The sequence below is a fragment of the Centruroides sculpturatus genome, unplaced genomic scaffold (assembly GCF_000671375.1).
Source record: "Centruroides sculpturatus isolate CEXI.00-Female unplaced genomic scaffold, Cexi_2.0 scaffold207, whole genome shotgun sequence".
Taxonomy (NCBI): domain Eukaryota; kingdom Metazoa; phylum Arthropoda; class Arachnida; order Scorpiones; family Buthidae; genus Centruroides; species Centruroides sculpturatus.
The window spans coordinates 152,531-172,054 of NW_019384378.1; the positions used below are offsets into that span (position 1 = coordinate 152,531).

At 26.1% G+C, this 19,524-nt stretch overlaps 1 protein-coding gene across 1 annotated transcript; it reads right to left on the reverse strand.

Annotated features, from left to right (window-relative positions):
- Positions 1–13,162: 13,162 nt before the first annotated feature.
- Positions 13,163–14,321, reverse strand: LOC111617715 (NEDD8-activating enzyme E1 regulatory subunit-like). The gene is made up of 5 exons (XM_023359007.1): positions 14,202–14,321; positions 14,020–14,129; positions 13,841–13,950; positions 13,313–13,375; positions 13,163–13,231 (listed from the first exon to the last, which is right to left on the reverse strand). The coding sequence occupies exons 2-5, from the start codon at positions 14,057–14,059 to the stop codon at positions 13,163–13,165; spliced, it is 282 nt and encodes a 93-aa protein (XP_023214775.1). The 5' UTR covers positions 14,060–14,129; positions 14,202–14,321.
- Between the last annotated feature and the right edge of the window lie 5,203 nt (positions 14,322–19,524).

The window sequence follows — 19,524 nt, forward strand, 5'->3', positions numbered from 1 at the left end:
GAGAAATATGAAAATTTTCAGGTATATTTTATTGAAAATATATCATATTTTTCTACTTATTTAAAATATTTATACACAGTTAAACCTGTCTAAAACGGAACTTAAACTTTTCTAAACTGGAAAAACTCTTCGAAATGGAGCGATTTTTTATGTTAAAAAACCCGTTCAAGACGGAAAAAAACCATGTGATTCCGGTTTACACAGGTTTTACTATATTCGGCATTAAGTTTGAAAGTTTGTTGAGTAAATTTCATGATTAAATATAATTAAATTATTATAATAATATTAATATTTTCATTCTTAGCGAACATACAAACATCATTCGATATTAATACTTAATATAATGACATTCGGTTTATTTTAGCTCTTTACTCAAATTTCTTCTATAATTAATGAATAAACTTCATCTATATTTTCACATTTAACTATTCAATTTTAATTTACTAGACTGAATAATAAATAATAGACAATATTATAAATCTAATTAATAGATCACAAAAGGAATAGCAATTAATATAATTGCAAAGGGAATTTTCAGTTACATTATCAGAAAATATCTGAAAACAATCAATAGATTTGGTTTCAAAAATTTAAATATATGTAAAATTTCTCACAATAATATAAAATTAAATAGATTAACCTCTGAATAAAGGCCGCTGACGGTATTTGTCTTAATGGCAGTTGTTTGAAGGTTACTTTTTATGCATTTCTGTTTAAATTAAAAGGTAATCCTCCAAGGAAGAATTTCTATAAAGCTTGCCCTTATTTAGTTGTTTGATTCGTGAATAAACCTCAAAAAACTACACGTGGTTAGCCTGCCGATGAGGTACGAACCTGCAACTATCTACCATTATTCACTTGTTTCATCCACTCGGTCACTGGAGATCGTAACGTCACATATAAGACTGAAAAAAAGATTTTTTAACCTTATTTTTGGAAAATATTTCTGTATTAAATACCTTAAAATACGGTAATCCTTAATCCCTGGATAGATATTTAAATTTGGGTTATTTTAGGGCTGGAACGAGCACGTGAACATGAATATACTCGTGGAATGTTGGAAAGATCTCTCATGCCCCTGGATGGATGTTTAAGTTTACATTCTGTATAAATATATTGTTAATAAATTAAGTTATTTTAGATAATTATAATTACTTTTATATTCTTCTAAAAGAATCTTGTTTAGATTATAAAATAAAACTCAATTAATTATATCATTTTAAAATTTAAAGTAAGAATGTTTAGTAGATTTAATTTTAATTGTTAAAAGGAAGAAGAATATAAAATGTTCATAAAATATTTTTCTTGTATGAATCGAACAATTCATAAAAGTTTGCTTCAATTTAATTTTACTTGTTTACATCAATTTAAATTAAACGTAGAGTAATTATTATTACAAAATAAATCTCTTATCGTTTATTTTGAAATGTCTCTTAACATATTCTGATTAATGGAAGTTATTGATTGAAACAAAAACACTGGAATAAACACGATTAAATGCTTGCTTGAATGATATTTTAACTGAAACCATCTGTAAAAAATTTACAAAAAATTTCTTTTTTTTTCAGTAGAAGATATTGATTTTTCAAGTTTCTCTTCAATTTAATTCTATTCTATAAGGTTTCTGACTTAATTTTTTAATGATTATAATCATTAATGTTTAGGAAATTTTGTAATTATATTTAAGGGCTAGAATATTAAATTTTTATACATATTTAGTGTAGAAATATATTAATATTCGTGTATTGTATCCAGGATGAATATAAGATTTAAACAAGATTCTGAATAAGATAATATTTACAATTTTTATTGAGTTGTAATTGTGTTTCTCTTTATCTTTATAAATGATTTCATCAATTCTTCTCTATAAATTTTTATACTTTCTACTATCTTAACAGCAGATAAATTTTAATTTTGTTCAATCTAAAATTTTTTCTACATTTTTAAAGATTTTCTAAAGCTTAACACAATATAAAATGATATGCAAAATGGACACCTCTCTAGTTACGAGAGACATTAGATAGGTGTCCCGCCTGATAGATTTCACTGTAATTTTAATTGAAGAGCATTTGAAAGTCTTATAATAATAATAATAATAATAATAATTTCGATTTTTTACAAATAAATATAAAATTTTTTGTGTATTTTTGTTTACGAAACAATGGTTTTAACATAAAAAAAACATACAGTACTCGTATATAAAGATAATTATTTATGTGTTTGAATTGTTTTATTTCTTTAGAATTGCTGGAGCAGAAATTTTAAAATTTCACATACGTTATTTATGTATGTAAACATTAAAATAATTAACGTTTTTACTAGGATCTAAAAAGTTTTGGGGCATGTAGACGTGCCCCAAAACTTTCTGCCTATTAATTTCAGTTTTTCCCCTTTTTTCATTTACATCCTTTAATATAATAATTTAATTTGTTGTAGGACCCCAATATATATATTTTGTCTCAGGCTTCCTTCCCTATGAGAGGCCCTGTTATTCAGTACGATCCTACTAGGACCTTCTTTCGCTTCCTTCTATCCTTCAGCCTAGCCACTTGAGTAGGCTCTACTTCTCAATAATAATGAAAATCATGTTGAAAAGTGTATAATAAAAAATAAAACTAAAATTTTATATTATTTATAATAATTTTATATAGATTTATATATAAATATTAGGATTGTTATATCATTTTGTATCTTTATCGTCATTCAATTATCGTTATATTATTTGAGACTTAAATACATTTAAATTATAAAATTAATTAAATTACATAAAATAATTATTTAGTAAATATTTATAATGAAATAGTATATTTGTTGAATAGATAATTACTTCTGTTCGACGAAAATAATGCTAACAATTAACTACAAGAATTAAATATTTATTTATTTTAAAAAATTATCATCAGATTTACTGTAAAAATCTTTATTATTGATATTTTTTTTAATCTGTTTAAAGAGGACGAAAGGTTATCTCCAAATACATGCTAACAAATTTAACAGCAAACTGTATTAATTTATTACAGATAAACCATTCGACTGTGCGTACATTAATTCCCACTTATCGTGATTCTAACAAAACCTAATTTAAATAATAAACCGCATGCTATCATTAGTTTAATAATTTCCTTTCATATTCTGTCCTAAATATAGCAATATCAATCTTTTCTATGTATCAAACATTAATGAATGCGTATATAAAAGAAAATATGCACGATAATTCTTTTGTTAACACGGCACTTTACTTTAAGAAGCATCGTAAATTTAAGCATCTAAACTGAATAAATACGTGGTTCTTTTTTAAATAAATTCTTTATTATAACTACTGTTTAGTCGGATATTTTATAATTGTTCGAGATCTCCCCTCTGTTGATAAATACAGGTGAATTGTTCTATACTTACGAAGCTTACTTAACACAAAATTAACCAATGTTTGTTTTAATGTAATAAACAATTTACAGGGGAAAATGTGTTTATATTTCCCTTCTATTATCTTATTTATGCTTAAAACAGTTCTCGTGAGAAGAATCAATATAGAATATTCGATTTAACGTGTGTTCTTGTAACACATATCACATTGTTTGTGATAAAGCGATATGTATATGTTTACAAATTCTTACGAGAATTAACATTAATTTTTAAAAGAAAACTGCTGATATTTCGTGTGAAAATAAGTTTACATTATTAGATTTTTTATTAAAAAAAGTAATAAAACAATAACTCATCATCATGTGTTTAATGAATAGCATCGCCTATTTGTTTTCATAGGAAGAGCAAACATAGGAAGGAAACTGAGTAATTGTTATGCAGTAAACCCTCGATTTAACGGAATAATTGGAGAGGGGTATCCGCTATTTCCGAAAGTACGTTAATTCGAATGTGTTTTAACATTAAAATGTGTAAGGTGTTATTGTGACGCATATAAGTGAATCTTTAATCCCATCTTTCTATAGGAGAATAAAAAAGATTTAACTTCTTTTTATACGACAGAAAATGCGTTAAATCGGGGTCAGTTAAATTGAGATTTTATTTCACTGCTAAATATTTTTTAACGTTTTTCCCCCTACTGTTTTACAACAATCACAAATACAGTCGACCCCCTTATAACTGTAGATAATTCCGTGTTATATGAATTCCATGTTGTACGAGTCACTTAGATTTTACAAATACGTGAGCCGTTCACAGCCCAGCACACGAATTTGTAAAATCTAAGTGACTCGTACAACATGGAATTCATATAAAACGTGTTATAGGGGGGTCGACTGTATAGAAGTTATAAATATTTTTTCACTAATTTACTTTTTCTATAGCCTTTAAATTATCTAAAAAAATTGAAGAATATACTTATAAAATTACGTAGATTTAATTATATTTAATTAATTTCAATTAATTCGATTTAATTAAGATTTAATTCTATATAATTTTTTTCCCTTTTGTTTTCTTGCTAATTTCTCGAATGTAATCATTGTAAAGCATTACATTATTTGTCTAGTAAAGTAATTTATTGTTAATTTTGATAAATTGACAATACATTTAATTGATGTAGAAACACTTTAAGTTATATATTTTAAATGGTTATTTGTTAAAAATTCATTAATAAAATTTTCAATTTAATCCAATTTTCAACAGTGTTCAAGTAGGATTTGAATAATAAACAGTTAATTATAAAAAGTTAATTTACTTTTATATTAATATTTTATTGTGTTTAATATCTAGGACGTAAGTAAATTATTTTTTCCTCTCTTAAAATTCTTCATCTCTCTTTCTAATAATACGAAATAAATATCATTTGTTTAGTTTGACTTTAATTTTATTTTTATTAAGATATAAATATTGATTATATTATTTTTTTTAATAATTTCGTTTAGATCTTTATTTGTTTTTCCTCAGTAAAAATTTATAATTTATTAGCCTTTAAACTTGTAAATGGGTTTTAAATTATGGAGTTTATTAATATGTTAGTAATTTGTAATCCATAATTGATTTCATTCATTAAAATATGGTTTTAAATTCAATAAAACCTAGATAAAATATGCTGTGCTGCTTCAGATGATAAATATTATATAAAAAGAGAAAGAAATTAAAGTTTCCATCTTCATCATCATCTTTTTCTTCATTATTGTCATCATATTTATCATCATATTCTCCCTCCTCATATTCTTCGTCTTATTCGTCTTCATCCTCTCAGCTCCATCATCGTCGTCTTCTTCTTCTTTATTATCAACAAAAAATGACTCCCTTTTCCATCAACGAATTAAAACAATTAAAAATTTAGTTCCTAATAAACGTTTATAAAACATATTTATATACGTTTATTTCCTTACTGTTTACAAAGAAATCTACAAAAACAAATTAAAATAATTAAATATTGATCAAACTAAATTATATTAATATATTACAATATTACTACAATATGTTAATGTCGTTACTATATTATCACGAAGTTAGATTACTGACGTTATTAATTAGATCATATTACTCATTATACAATCACCATGTTTATTATTATCATGTAAAATTACAATATGATCAAAGTAGTAAGAGTTTTCGTCGTTTTCTTTGTTGTAAGGGAGAGGTATGCCTTTGCTACGTTCCTCCCTTTTGAATTATTTATTAAGTTATATTGTATGTTTAATAATAATCAATAATTATTGCTTGAATCACCTCGTTTATGGGGTGAGATGTTTCGCTCAGTACTACTTTAAAGCAGTACAAGTCGACCCCCCTATAACACTGTTGATAATTCCGTTTTATATGAATTCCATGTTGTACGAGTCATTTATATGATATTTTACAAATACGTGAGCGGTTCACAGCCCGGCACACGTATTTGTAAAATCTAAGTGACTCGTACAACATGGAATTCATATAAAACGGAAAAATCAACAGTGTTATAGGGGGGGTCGACTTGTATTTATATTTGATATTACTTCCAGGTATGGGAGTTCGCAGAAAATTTTCCAGCTTAGAGACAAATAATTACATTAATAAATTTTTATTCATTTAACTGTATGGAGTTTTTAAGGGGTTTTTAAAAAGGTTTTTAAGGTAAAGTGACCCATAGTCTAGGGGATAAGCTTACGTATCTCAATCATTTCTGTTATAATTTGGGGAATTTTTACTCGGTCTCAGGGGGTTTTCTCCCCTCTGAGGACACTCTCCAGAGTATACTCTAAAGCTACGTTAATGAATACATTTAATTATACTATTTTTGTATTTCTCCTCCATTCTTTGCGTATAAAAGTATAAAAATAATATTTTAAAATGTTAATATTTCTAAATGAATTTTTATTATGACAATTTAACACCAGTAACGTGAAAAAATTGAAATATATTCGAAAATTATTCTCGTTTGTCACCATTATCCATTCGTTAAAAACAAGGCACAGTGTTGTCTGACACGTGATACAATCATTAAACGACAAGACCGCTTTTACCACGCCTAGTGTCATTTAGTTGAGTAGAATTCGTGAAACACGCCAGCTGTAACAATATAACCAGATAAAAGTATAGTCTTATCGTGTTGTAGTGGTAAATGGAAATTATACTGAGTTATTTTCTTACTTATAAAAGTTTCTAACATACAAAGGCAATATAAAACCCTATATTTCAGTGCTGTATAATATATTTTACACTTTGAAAATTCGTTTTACTGTCAAATAATAATAATGTAACTTATCTAACTGAATGATTGATTGGTCTTTCCTTGAATTTATATCTAAGCATTTTTATAGTTAGATATTTATTTAATTAAGACAAAATTCATTAGATTTTGAGGTATTTTTGATGAAATAATAAGTAAAAAAATACACGAATTGAGCATAATATTGGATTTAAGTTTATCTCTAAATCACTAGAGATAAATTTCAGTTCAATATAATAAAATATGTATTACCAGATATATTATTATACATTGTGTGGCTGTAATTTTTTTTTAATTGCAAGCCCATACATTCCTATTATCGTTCGTCTGAGTGTCCTTCGTTATTCTCGAGAACGGAGTTGGATAAATTAAAATCGAGACTAGATATGGAAAACATAAATGCTGGAGGGTTCGATTAAGTATATACAAACTTCCGGTTAAATCGGAAGTCACGTGATTTCAATTCTAATGTTTTTTTTCAGTACGGAGTTAGGTAGATGACCGAGATGACTCTATTGTTATCAGGAGAAGTATGATGTACAGGGGCAAGACACTACTTAAATCTAGACAAGATATGCAAATTAGAGGGGCCGAAGATCCCGATTTATACACGAACTTTAATTAAAACTACAAAATGAATAAATATTTGGATTTTTAAAAAGGTAAATAGTAAACGAGCAATTATTTATTGTGGCACCATCATAATGCTGGACTGCAATTTGTAATCATCTTTTAATATATAAAAAAAAAATTAAAGTTTAATTCGGCTGATTTAATATACAGAAAAATAATAAAATTTCTTATTATTATTTAAGATTTTTAATGCTATTTATTAAATATAATAATAAGATTTAGTGGTAAATTTCTCAGCTCTACCTGTTACACCACGCAAATGTATAAGAGTATCCAGAAAACATTCCTAAAATCGCAGTTTTAATTATATAATATTTAATAAATTATTAAATATTCAAAAATTTTAATTACAATTTTATTCCAGAATTTTATTACATAGAATAAATAATAATACTTCACATATGTACACCAAACTTGACAAAAAAATATATGCTATTTACATTGTAAAATGCTAAAGTGAATATTAACAAAACACAATTTTAAAAGGAGAAAAAAACATTATTAAATCTACTATCATCACTAATTAATTTTAATTATTTAAATTTATTTAAAAAATTACAATATTTATTAATTTGAATTTTTAATAAAATATAACAGTGTAATTATACATTTTTTCAAAATAAAATTCTCTACTTTTATGTATCTATTTACTGTAGTTAATTTTATTATTGATATACATTTGTTTAAGGCCTACAGGGCTTATATTTAGTACATGAATTGCTTCAATGTTTTAAAATATATTTTAAGAAACTCTATCTCAGTTCTACTTTGGATATTAAAGGATAATTATTATTAAACTTTCTTATTTATCTAAGCTCATTTTATTAGATTAAACTGTCATTAAAATTATATTAAATGCATTTTTTTAAATATTGAGTTAAACATGAAATTAAATTCATATTTTTAAATTATATGATTTAATTATTATTTTACAATTGGAATAATCAAAATTATTGTAAAATTAATATATTTTTATATATTTATTAAATTATAATTAACACAAACGTTACACAAGCATATAATGTAGGATTATTATGGTAATCGGTCAAATTTAGACCCCCTCCTGGTTTTTATTGTACAAGTCGACCCCCCTATAACACTGTTGATTTTTCCGTTTTATATGAATTCCGTGTTGTACGAGTCACTTATATTTTACAAATACGTGAGCCGTTCACAGCCCAGCACACGTATTTGTAAAATCTAAGTGACTGGTACAACATGGAATTCATATAAAACGGAAAAATCAAAAGTGTTATAGGGGTTCGACTGTATTTCTTAACGTTTTGACAGTCCGAGAACCTCCAAAAAATTTAAAAAATCTCTTACAAAATTCTGTGTTGTGTCTAATTTTTTATTATATCTCAGGACTGGATGAACCAAAAATTTGAAACAGAACTAAACCCATATATATATAATGTATTGGTGCTATTAATTTTGATAGTTAAAGGTCAAGAGGTTGGGGAAATAAAGGTGGTTATATCTCGAATGGAATCTGTAAAAGTTTTACTTGTTTTATCGTTTACAGTTTCCTTAAAAACTCACTCCTACCCCCAAATAAGTCTTTTTATAATAATTAATAATATAAAAGCTATTTTTTAATGAATCTCATGTAAATTATGATTTTCGTGAAAGTCGTCGTGTAAGAGCTCTTGCCAGTCTTTATGTATAACATAACTATTTCAATTAAATAACATCTGAAGTATTACATAAATACAGAACTAAAATAAAAACATGTTAAATTTGATTGTAAAATATAATCTTAATGTTAAATCGAAGTGTAATTGCTAACAATTAATTAAAAGATGTATTTAACTTAAATTATCAATTGTTAACATTGATATTTATACAAAAGTTTCCTTCAAATCATAGTTTAAAATGGTTAATAGAATGAAAGAATTAATTAAAAATTACTCTCGCAGTTTTAAACATTGCTTAACAAATTTATTTAACTGTTTCCTCTTTATTATACTATTAGATAAATATATATAAGTGGTATTTTCTATATTCTATGATTTCTATAAAAGCCACTGTGTTATCTATTTTAACAAGCAATGATACCTTTTTTAAAAATATTTTACTGTTTTCTAAAATGCTATTGTTGGGTGTTAATTTAAAAATGTGTATGTCACAACTAGAGCTAATAGATTCTAAAGGGTTAGGAATTAAAAATAAACTTAATAATTAAATTATATAATTAATTTTTAGCATTTTATATTCCTAAAATTGCTTATTTTAAACGTATTTTATATTATATATGTAATACATTCGAAAATACAGAGTAAGTCATTATGCAATTTTCATTCAAAATATAATGCTTTATGAATACTGAAAAAAATATATACAAGTCTTATTCAAATATTACTTAATCAGCGATTAAACCCATCATATTATAATCTGTTCGATATGTTTGCTCTCAATTTCAACAGTCTATTGTGGAAAGCACCATGGAAAGAAATTGACTGGGTGGCTTAGTTTTTCGATCTGAATCCTTTAGACTTGTCATGGAAATATCTTGTGTACAGTGTCAATGGCGCGTTATCCTATGGGCAAAAAGGGACCTTCACCAAGAGAGGATCCTAAACCATCTTTTATATATCAGAAAAAAATTCCCCAGAAACTTCCTCGAAGAAAAATGTCTGAAGTCAACACTGTACATGGAGCGATAATTCAAATTTGCCTGGGCCCCATGAAGCTATATAGTGTACCAAATTAGCGTAAAACGTTTGGAGGAACTCGAGGAATCTATTGAGTATGAAAACTTCACTTTTCCGAAGATATTCATGGAAGTATTATGTCAAACTTTGGCAGAAGATTCGTGGAAATATCTCGAAGATAGTGTACAAACAATCGTAAAAAATTTGGAGAAACTCCAAGTGTGCTGAGTATGGAAAAGTCACTCTTTTGAAGTCATTCTTTGGCAGAAAATTAAAGATAAACATATTGAACACGTTGTAATATAAGTGGTTTCAAATAATAATTCTAATAACATTTGAGTAAGATTTGTATTTCTCGTTCAGTTGTAATAAAGTATTAAACCTAGACGATACCTTTTATGCCACCCATGTAACAATGATCTAGCTGTAATAATGTTGATTTTCATTACAGTATATTATTTTAATTTTAAAAAAAAGCATGATAGACATAAATATGTACAATAAAGTGAATGATATCATCTTTATAATTCACTAGATAATGTTTATTGAAATTTGGTTACATAGTGAATCACTTATCCAGCATTGAATATGGGAAGATTAATAAATAGCTTTCAGGAATGCACACAGATTATGGAGATGAACACAGTAAAATATATAAATACAGAAATAGCAATAATATCGTTGAGTATTAAAAGAAGATAAATCGAATAGATAAATGGATATAATCACATGATTAAATAATGTAAGGATATAGTCGTAATGCACAGAAATTGTGGAAGTTATTCCTCTTCTAAACAGCGTAAAATAGCAAATAATTGTAGTTTACACAAATGAAATTTAGATTATTATATATATTTATAGAAAAAACTTTAATTCGTTAATCTTCTTGGCCGTAAAAGTCTCTTTGGTCCCATATACCATTCTAACTTACATCCAACGAAATTAATTTGTTCGTTTATTGTAGCCCATAGCATATGTCAATCAATTACACAATTAATGCCCATATTCGAAAATATTCTTCGTTATCAAAGTCTTAAGAATGTTTTATTTTATAAAACGTTATAATATTCAGAACCTTTAAATGTGATTCTGATTATTTATTAGGGCAAATATGATTTTAATTCGATTANTATTTATTTTAAAAAATTATCATCAGATTTACTGTAAAAATCTTTATTATTGATATTTTTTTTAATCTGTTTAAAGAGGACGAAAGGTTATCTCCAAATACATGCTAACAAATTTAACAGCAAACTGTATTAATTTATTACAGATAAACCATTCGACTGTGCGTACATTAATTCCCACTTATCGTGATTCTAACAAAACCTAATTTAAATAATAAACCGCATGCTATCATTAGTTTAATAATTTCCTTTCATATTCTGTCCTAAATATAGCAATATCAATCTTTTCTATGTATCAAACATTAATGAATGCGTATATAAAAGAAAATATGCACGATAATTCTTTTGTTAACACGGCACTTTACTTTAAGAAGCATCGTAAATTTAAGCATCTAAACTGAATAAATACGTGGTTCTTTTTTAAATAAATTCTTTATTATAACTACTGTTTAGTCGGATATTTTATAATTGTTCGAGATCTCCCCTCTGTTGATAAATACAGGTGAATTGTTCTATACTTACGAAGCTTACTTAACACAAAATTAACCAATGTTTGTTTTAATGTAATAAACAATTTACAGGGGAAAATGTGTTTATATTTCCCTTCTATTATCTTATTTATGCTTAAAACAGTTCTCGTGAGAAGAATCAATATAGAATATTCGATTTAACGTGTGTTCTTGTAACACATATCACATTGTTTGTGATAAAGCGATATGTATATGTTTACAAATTCTTACGAGAATTAACATTAATTTTTAAAAGAAAACTGCTGATATTTCGTGTGAAAATAAGTTTACATTATTAGATTTTTTATTAAAAAAAGTAATAAAACAATAACTCATCATCATGTGTTTAATGAATAGCATCGCCTATTTGTTTTCATAGGAAGAGCAAACATAGGAAGGAAACTGAGTAATTGTTATGCAGTAAACCCTCGATTTAACGGAATAATTGGAGAGGGGTATCCGCTATTTCCGAAAGTACGTTAATTCGAATGTGTTTTAACATTAAAATGTGTAAGGTGTTATTGTGACGCATATAAGTGAATCTTTAATCCCATCTTTCTATAGGAGAATAAAAAAGATTTAACTTCTTTTTATACGACAGAAAATGCGTTAAATCGGGGTCAGTTAAATTGAGATTTTATTTCACTGCTAAATATTTTTTAACGTTTTTCCCCCTACTGTTTTACAACAATCACAAATACAGTCGACCCCCTTATAACTGTAGATAATTCCGTGTTATATGAATTCCATGTTGTACGAGTCACTTAGATTTTACAAATACGTGAGCCGTTCACAGCCCAGCACACGAATTTGTAAAATCTAAGTGACTCGTACAACATGGAATTCATATAAAACGTGTTATAGGGGGGTCGACTATATTTAAATAAAGCATATTATACAAAGACTTTCACACAAACTTGAACATCATCACCAGATTTCAAATGAATTGTTTAAATTATCTGTTTAATGTATGTTACTAAAGAACAGAAACATGTTTACGCCCCTTTCACGTGATCTGGTTTAAAACTGTGGCAGTGGCTAACAACAGTGTCATAATCTAAACACGGCAGCCAATTGTCTATTCACAGTGACAGTACACACAATATTTTCTGTACTTTCAATTAGTTTGTTTTCATATTTATTTGGAACAGTAGTTCATATAAGAGTATAAAAGTACACAATAATCTTGACCATTCCATGGCAAAAAACCATGCAGCAAAACAAAACTAGTCACAAATGGTATTTTACCATAACCATATCGTGCAAAGGTTCCACAGAAATCATCAGCTAATGGCAATTTATGCAACCATTGCTTGCCATGGCCATGCAAACCACATCATGTGAAAGTGGCTTAAAGTATAAAGTATATTTAATCATGTTGATTGTTTTATATCACTGTAATGGATTCTATAACTGTAATAATATTTATGTACTAGATATTTTACCCTATAATAGGGTTTTAACTCTTATTACTCAAACAAATAAACTTAATAATATGAAAATAAAATATCAATACTTTTGGAAAAATTAATTTTATTACATACAAAAGATGAATTTTCAGTAATATTTTAAATAATTTTAAAGTGAAATTATTATTTATGACTAACCTTTCCTGATAATTTCCCTGAAAAGATCTTTTTCCCTATATCCTTTTGGAATTTGTCCATTATGCTATAATGTAAATTTATTAGTATTAAAAACATATATATATATATAATTAATTTAATTTAATTTTATAATAAATGAATTTACCTCTTTTTTCCATAGTTCTAAATACTTAAGAATAACAACAATGTATGGGATATGGCTATAATCCTACATCAAACAAATAAAACTTAATTTTAGGTGTTGACTAAACTTATATATTACTTTAATTAATTAAAATAATAATTTATGACAACTAAAAATTCCATAACAATAACATTCTGTAATTTTATATACAGTTTAAACCTTGATATAGTGTCCCTTTTGTGTAGAGCCACCCTCGGAGTGCCAATGAATACTCAAGAATGGAGCTTCCTTTTAAATATTAATTAGAGAATTTTGATAATTCTCTAATTAATATTTTGTCTGTGAATTAATAAATATTACGATTCATTTTCACAAATGTCTCCGAAATGTACAAACTGAAACGTAGTTAACTGACTTTTTGTCACTCTGCATTTGAAACTTTCAATCAATATCACCGGGAGTTCCTTTTTACATTGTTAACAGTTCATTATATTTGATTTTTATACGTAAACTTTCAAAACTTTAAAATAAACAATCAGAAATTCTCACCTTTTTATTCATATTTTCAAAATCGTAAGATTCAACGTGTTCTTGCAGACTAGGAAAAGGATTATCTAATCGCAAATCGTATAACGTATCGTCCGGATGAGATTCCGTAACTGAAAAACCAAAACATCTTTCATTATCGTTCCTAACATATAAAATATAAGTAATTTAAAACTACAAACCAGTATGTTCTGTAACTTGGAGTCTCATATAACCAACCATACCGTAAGATCTGCATACTAGAAAAGGAATGTTGGCTTCCCATAGTTTCTCAGACAGAGTTAATAATGTTCTGAAAATGTATTTGAATAAATTATTTGCGATCAAATTAATTATTAGATTCAATAAATTAAATTTTTTTTACTTTTCTGTTAGAGATGTCCCAATGACGACAGAAAAATTATTGAAAAATGTCGAATTTGCTTCTAATAACTCTTCGGGTGTCTAAAAATGAAAACGGTTCCATAAAAATTCTGTTAATATACAATATACATATTAATTTTAAAAATTTCTGAAGCTTTCACATGTCTATATAAATCATGTTTTAACCTATAATGTTGTCAAGGTGACTTCTTAAAAATCTTCTGTATATTAAAGCAGGGAATAGACTAATAAAGAAGATCGATTCTGCTATGCAATTCTGTAATACAGGACAAGGTTTCCCTTACCAATTTAAGTTATCGTAATTATGTTAATTATTATCTGAAAACACTGAAAAACTGTCCAAGCTTCACATTTGCCTATTACAATTTCTCAATGTNTACTTTTATATTAATATTTTATTGTGTTTAATATCTAGGACGTAAGTAAATTATTTTTTCCTCTCTTAAAATTCTTCATCTCTCTTTCTAATAATACGAAATAAATATCATTTGTTTAGTTTGACTTTAATTTTATTTTTATTAAGATATAAATATTGATTATATTATTTTTTTTAATAATTTCGTTTAGATCTTTATTTGTTTTTCCTCAGTAAAAATTTATAATTTATTAGCCTTTAAACTTGTAAATGGGTTTTAAATTATGGAGTTTATTAATATGTTAGTAATTTGTAATCCATAATTGATTTCATTCATTAAAATATGGTTTTAAATTCAATAAAACCTAGATAAAATATGCTGTGCTGCTTCAGATGATAAATATTATATAAAAAGAGAAAGAAATTAAAGTTTCCATCTTCATCATCATCTTTTTCTTCATTATTGTCATCATATTTATCATCATATTCTCCCTCCTCATATTCTTCGTCTTATTCGTCTTCATCCTCTCAGCTCCATCATCGTCGTCTTCTTCTTCTTTATTATCAACAAAAAATGACTCCCTTTTCCATCAACGAATTAAAACAATTAAAAATTTAGTTCCTAATAAACGTTTATAAAACATATTTATATACGTTTATTTCCTTACTGTTTACAAAGAAATCTACAAAAACAAATTAAAATAATTAAATATTGATCAAACTAAATTATATTAATATATTACAATATTACTACAATATGTTAATGTCGTTACTATATTATCACGAAGTTAGATTACTGACGTTATTAATTAGATCATATTACTCATTATACAATCACCATGTTTATTATTATCATGTAAAATTACAATATGATCAAAGTAGTAAGAGTTTTCGTCGTTTTCTTTGTTGTAAGGGAGAGGTATGCCTTTGCTACGTTCCTCCCTTTTGAATTATTTATTAAGTTATATTGTATGTTTAATAATAATCAATAATTATTGCTTGAATCACCTCGTTTATGGGGTGAGATGTTTCGCTCAGTACTACTTTAAAGCAGTACAAGTCGACCCCCCTATAACACTGTTGATAATTCCGTTTTATATGAATTCCATGTTGTACGAGTCATTTATATGATATTTTACAAATACGTGAGCGGTTCACAGCCCGGCACACGTATTTGTAAAATCTAAGTGACTCGTACAACATGGAATTCATATAAAACGGAAAAATCAACAGTGTTATAGGGGGGGGTCGACTTGTATTTATATTTGATATTACTTCCAGGTATGGGAGTTCGCAGAAAATTTTCCAGCTTAGAGACAAATAATTACATTAATAAATTTTTATTCATTTAACTGTATGGAGTTTTTAAGGGGTTTTTAAAAAGGTTTTTAAGGTAAAGTGACCCATAGTCTAGGGGATAAGCTTACGTATCTCAATCATTTCTGTTATAATTTGGGGAATTTTTACTCGGTCTCAGGGGGTTTTCTCCCCTCTGAGGACACTCTCCAGAGTATACTCTAAAGCTACGTTAATGAATACATTTAATTATACTATTTTTGTATTTCTCCTCCATTCTTTGCGTATAAAAGTATAAAAATAATATTTTAAAATGTTAATATTTCTAAATGAATTTTTATTATGACAATTTAACACCAGTAACGTGAAAAAATTGAAATATATTCGAAAATTATTCTCGTTTGTCACCATTATCCATTCGTTAAAAACAAGGCACAGTGTTGTCTGACACGTGATACAATCATTAAACGACAAGACCGCTTTTACCACGCCTAGTGTCATTTAGTTGAGTAGAATTCGTGAAACACGCCAGCTGTAACAATATAACCAGATAAAAGTATAGTCTTATCGTGTTGTAGTGGTAAATGGAAATTATACTGAGTTATTTTCTTACTTATAAAAGTTTCTAACATACAAAGGCAATATAAAACCCTATATTTCAGTGCTGTATAATATATTTTACACTTTGAAAATTCGTTTTACTGTCAAATAATAATAATGTAACTTATCTAACTGAATGATTGATTGGTCTTTCCTTGAATTTATATCTAAGCATTTTTATAGTTAGATATTTATTTAATTAAGACAAAATTCATTAGATTTTGAGGTATTTTTGATGAAATAATAAGTAAAAAAATACACGAATTGAGCATAATATTGGATTTAAGTTTATCTCTAAATCACTAGAGATAAATTTCAGTTCAATATAATAAAATATGTATTACCAGATATATTATTATACATTGTGTGGCTGTAATTTTTTTTTAATTGCAAGCCCATACATTCCTATTATCGTTCGTCTGAGTGTCCTTCGTTATTCTCGAGAACGGAGTTGGATAAATTAAAATCGAGACTAGATATGGAAAACATAAATGCTGGAGGGTTCGATTAAGTATATACAAACTTCCGGTTAAATCGGAAGTCACGTGATTTCAATTCTAATGTTTTTTTTCAGTACGGAGTTAGGTAGATGACCGAGATGACTCTATTGTTATCAGGAGAAGTATGATGTACAGGGGCAAGACACTACTTAAATCTAGACAAGATATGCAAATTAGAGGGGCCGAAGATCCCGATTTATACACGAACTTTAATTAAAACTACAAAATGAATAAATATTTGGATTTTTAAAAAGGTAAATAGTAAACGAGCAATTATTTATTGTGGCACCATCATAATGCTGGACTGCAATTTGTAATCATCTTTTAATATATAAAAAAAAAAATTAAAGTTTAATTCGGCTGATTTAATATACAGAAAAATAATAAAATTTCTTATTATTATTTAAGATTTTTAATGCTATTTATTAAATATAATAATAAGATTTAGTGGTAAATTTCTCAGCTCTACCTGTTACACCACGCAAATGTATAAGAGTATCCAGAAAACATTCCTAAAATCGCAGTTTTAATTATATAATATTTAATAAATTATTAAATATTCAAAAATTTTAATTACAATTTTATTCCAGAATTTTATTACATAGAATAAATAATAATACTTCACATATGTACACCAAACTTGACAAAAAAATATATGCTATTTACATTGTAAAATGCTAAAGTGAATATTAACAAAACACAATTTTAAAAGGAGAAAAAAACATTATTAAATCTACTATCATCACTAATTAATTTTAATTATTTAAATTTATTTAAAAAATTACAATATTTATTAATTTGAATTTTTAATAAAATATAACAGTGTAATTATACATTTTTTCAAAATAAAATTCTCTACTTTTATGTATCTATTTACTGTAGTTAATTTTATTATTGATATACATTTGTTTAAGGCCTACAGGGCTTATATTTAGTACATGAATTGCTTCAATGTTTTAAAATATATTTTAAGAAACTCTATCTCAGTTCTACTTTGGATATTAAAGGATAATTATTATTAAACTTTCTTATTTATCTAAGCTCATTTTATTAGATTAAACTGTCATTAAAATTATATTAAATGCATTTTTTTAAATATTGAGTTAAACATGAAATTAAATTCATATTTTTAAATTATATGATTTAATTATTATTTTACAATTGGAATAATCAAAATTATTGTAAAATTAATATATTTTTATATATTTATTAAATTATAATTAACACAAACGTTACACAAGCATATAATGTAGGATTATTATGGTAATCGGTCAAATTTAGACCCCCTCCTGGTTTTTATTGTACAAGTCGACCCCCCTATAACACTGTTGATTTTTCCGTTTTATATGAATTCCGTGTTGTACGAGTCACTTATATTTTACAAATACGTGAGCCGTTCACAGCCCAGCACACGTATTTGTAAAATCTAAGTGACTGGTACAACATGGAATTCATATAAAACGGAAAAATCAAAAGTGTTATAGGGGTTCGACTGTATTTCTTAACGTTTTGACAGTCCGAGAACCTCCAAAAAATTTAAAAAATCTCTTACAAAATTCTGTGTTGTGTCTAATTTTTTATTATATCTCAGGACTGGATGAACCAAAAATTTGAAACAGAACTAAACCCATATATATATAATGTATTGGTGCTATTAATTTTGATAGTTAAAGGTCAAGAGGTTGGGGAAATAAAGGTGGTTATATCTCGAATGGAATCTGTAAAAGTTTTACTTGTTTTATCGTTTACAGTTTCCTTAAAAACTCACTCCTACCCCCAAATAAGTCTTTTTATAATAATTAATAATATAAAAGCTATTTTTTAATGAATCTCATGTAAATTATGATTTTCGTGAAAGTCGTCGTGTAAGAGCTCTTGCCAGTCTTTATGTATAACATAACTATTTCAATTAAATAACATCTGAAGTATTACATAAATACAGAACTAAAATAAAAACATGTTAAATTTGATTGTAAAATATAATCTTAATGTTAAATCGAAGTGTAATTGCTAACAATTAATTAAAAGATGTATTTAACTTAAATTATCAATTGTTAACATTGATATTTATACAAAAGTTTCCTTCAAATCATAGTTTAAAATGGTTAATAGAATGAAAGAATTAATTAAAAATTACTCTCGCAGTTTTAAACATTGCTTAACAAATTTATTTAACTGTTTCCTCTTTATTATACTATTAGATAAATATATATAAGTGGTATTTTCTATATTCTATGATTTCTATAAAAGCCACTGTGTTATCTATTTTAACAAGCAATGATACCTTTTTTAAAAATATTTTACTGTTTTCTAAAATGCTATTGTTGGGTGTTAATTTAAAAATGTGTATGTCACAACTAGAGCTAATAGATTCTAAAGGGTTAGGAATTAAAAATAAACTTAATAATTAAATTATATAATTAATTTTTAGCATTTCATATTCCTAAAATTGCTTATTTTAAACGTATTTTATATTATATATGTAATACATTCGAAAATACAGAGTAAGTCATTATGCAATTTTCATTCAAAATATAATGCTTTATGAATAC

What these genes read in the sequence shown, in the direction of transcription:
- LOC111617715 (XM_023359007.1), bottom strand. Translation starts at nt 14,059, where the DNA reads ATGGTTGGTTATATGAGACTCCAAGTTACAGAACATACTG. An exon ending in CCAAGTTACAGAACATACTG is followed by an intron (nt 13,951 to 14,019) that starts GTTTGTAGTTTT and finishes TTGGTTTTTCAG; the next exon opens with TTACGGAATCTCATCCGGAC. An exon ending in TAGAACTATGGAAAAAAGAG is followed by an intron (nt 13,232 to 13,312) that starts GTAAATTCATTT and finishes TTTACATTATAG; the next exon opens with CATAATGGACAAATTCCAAA.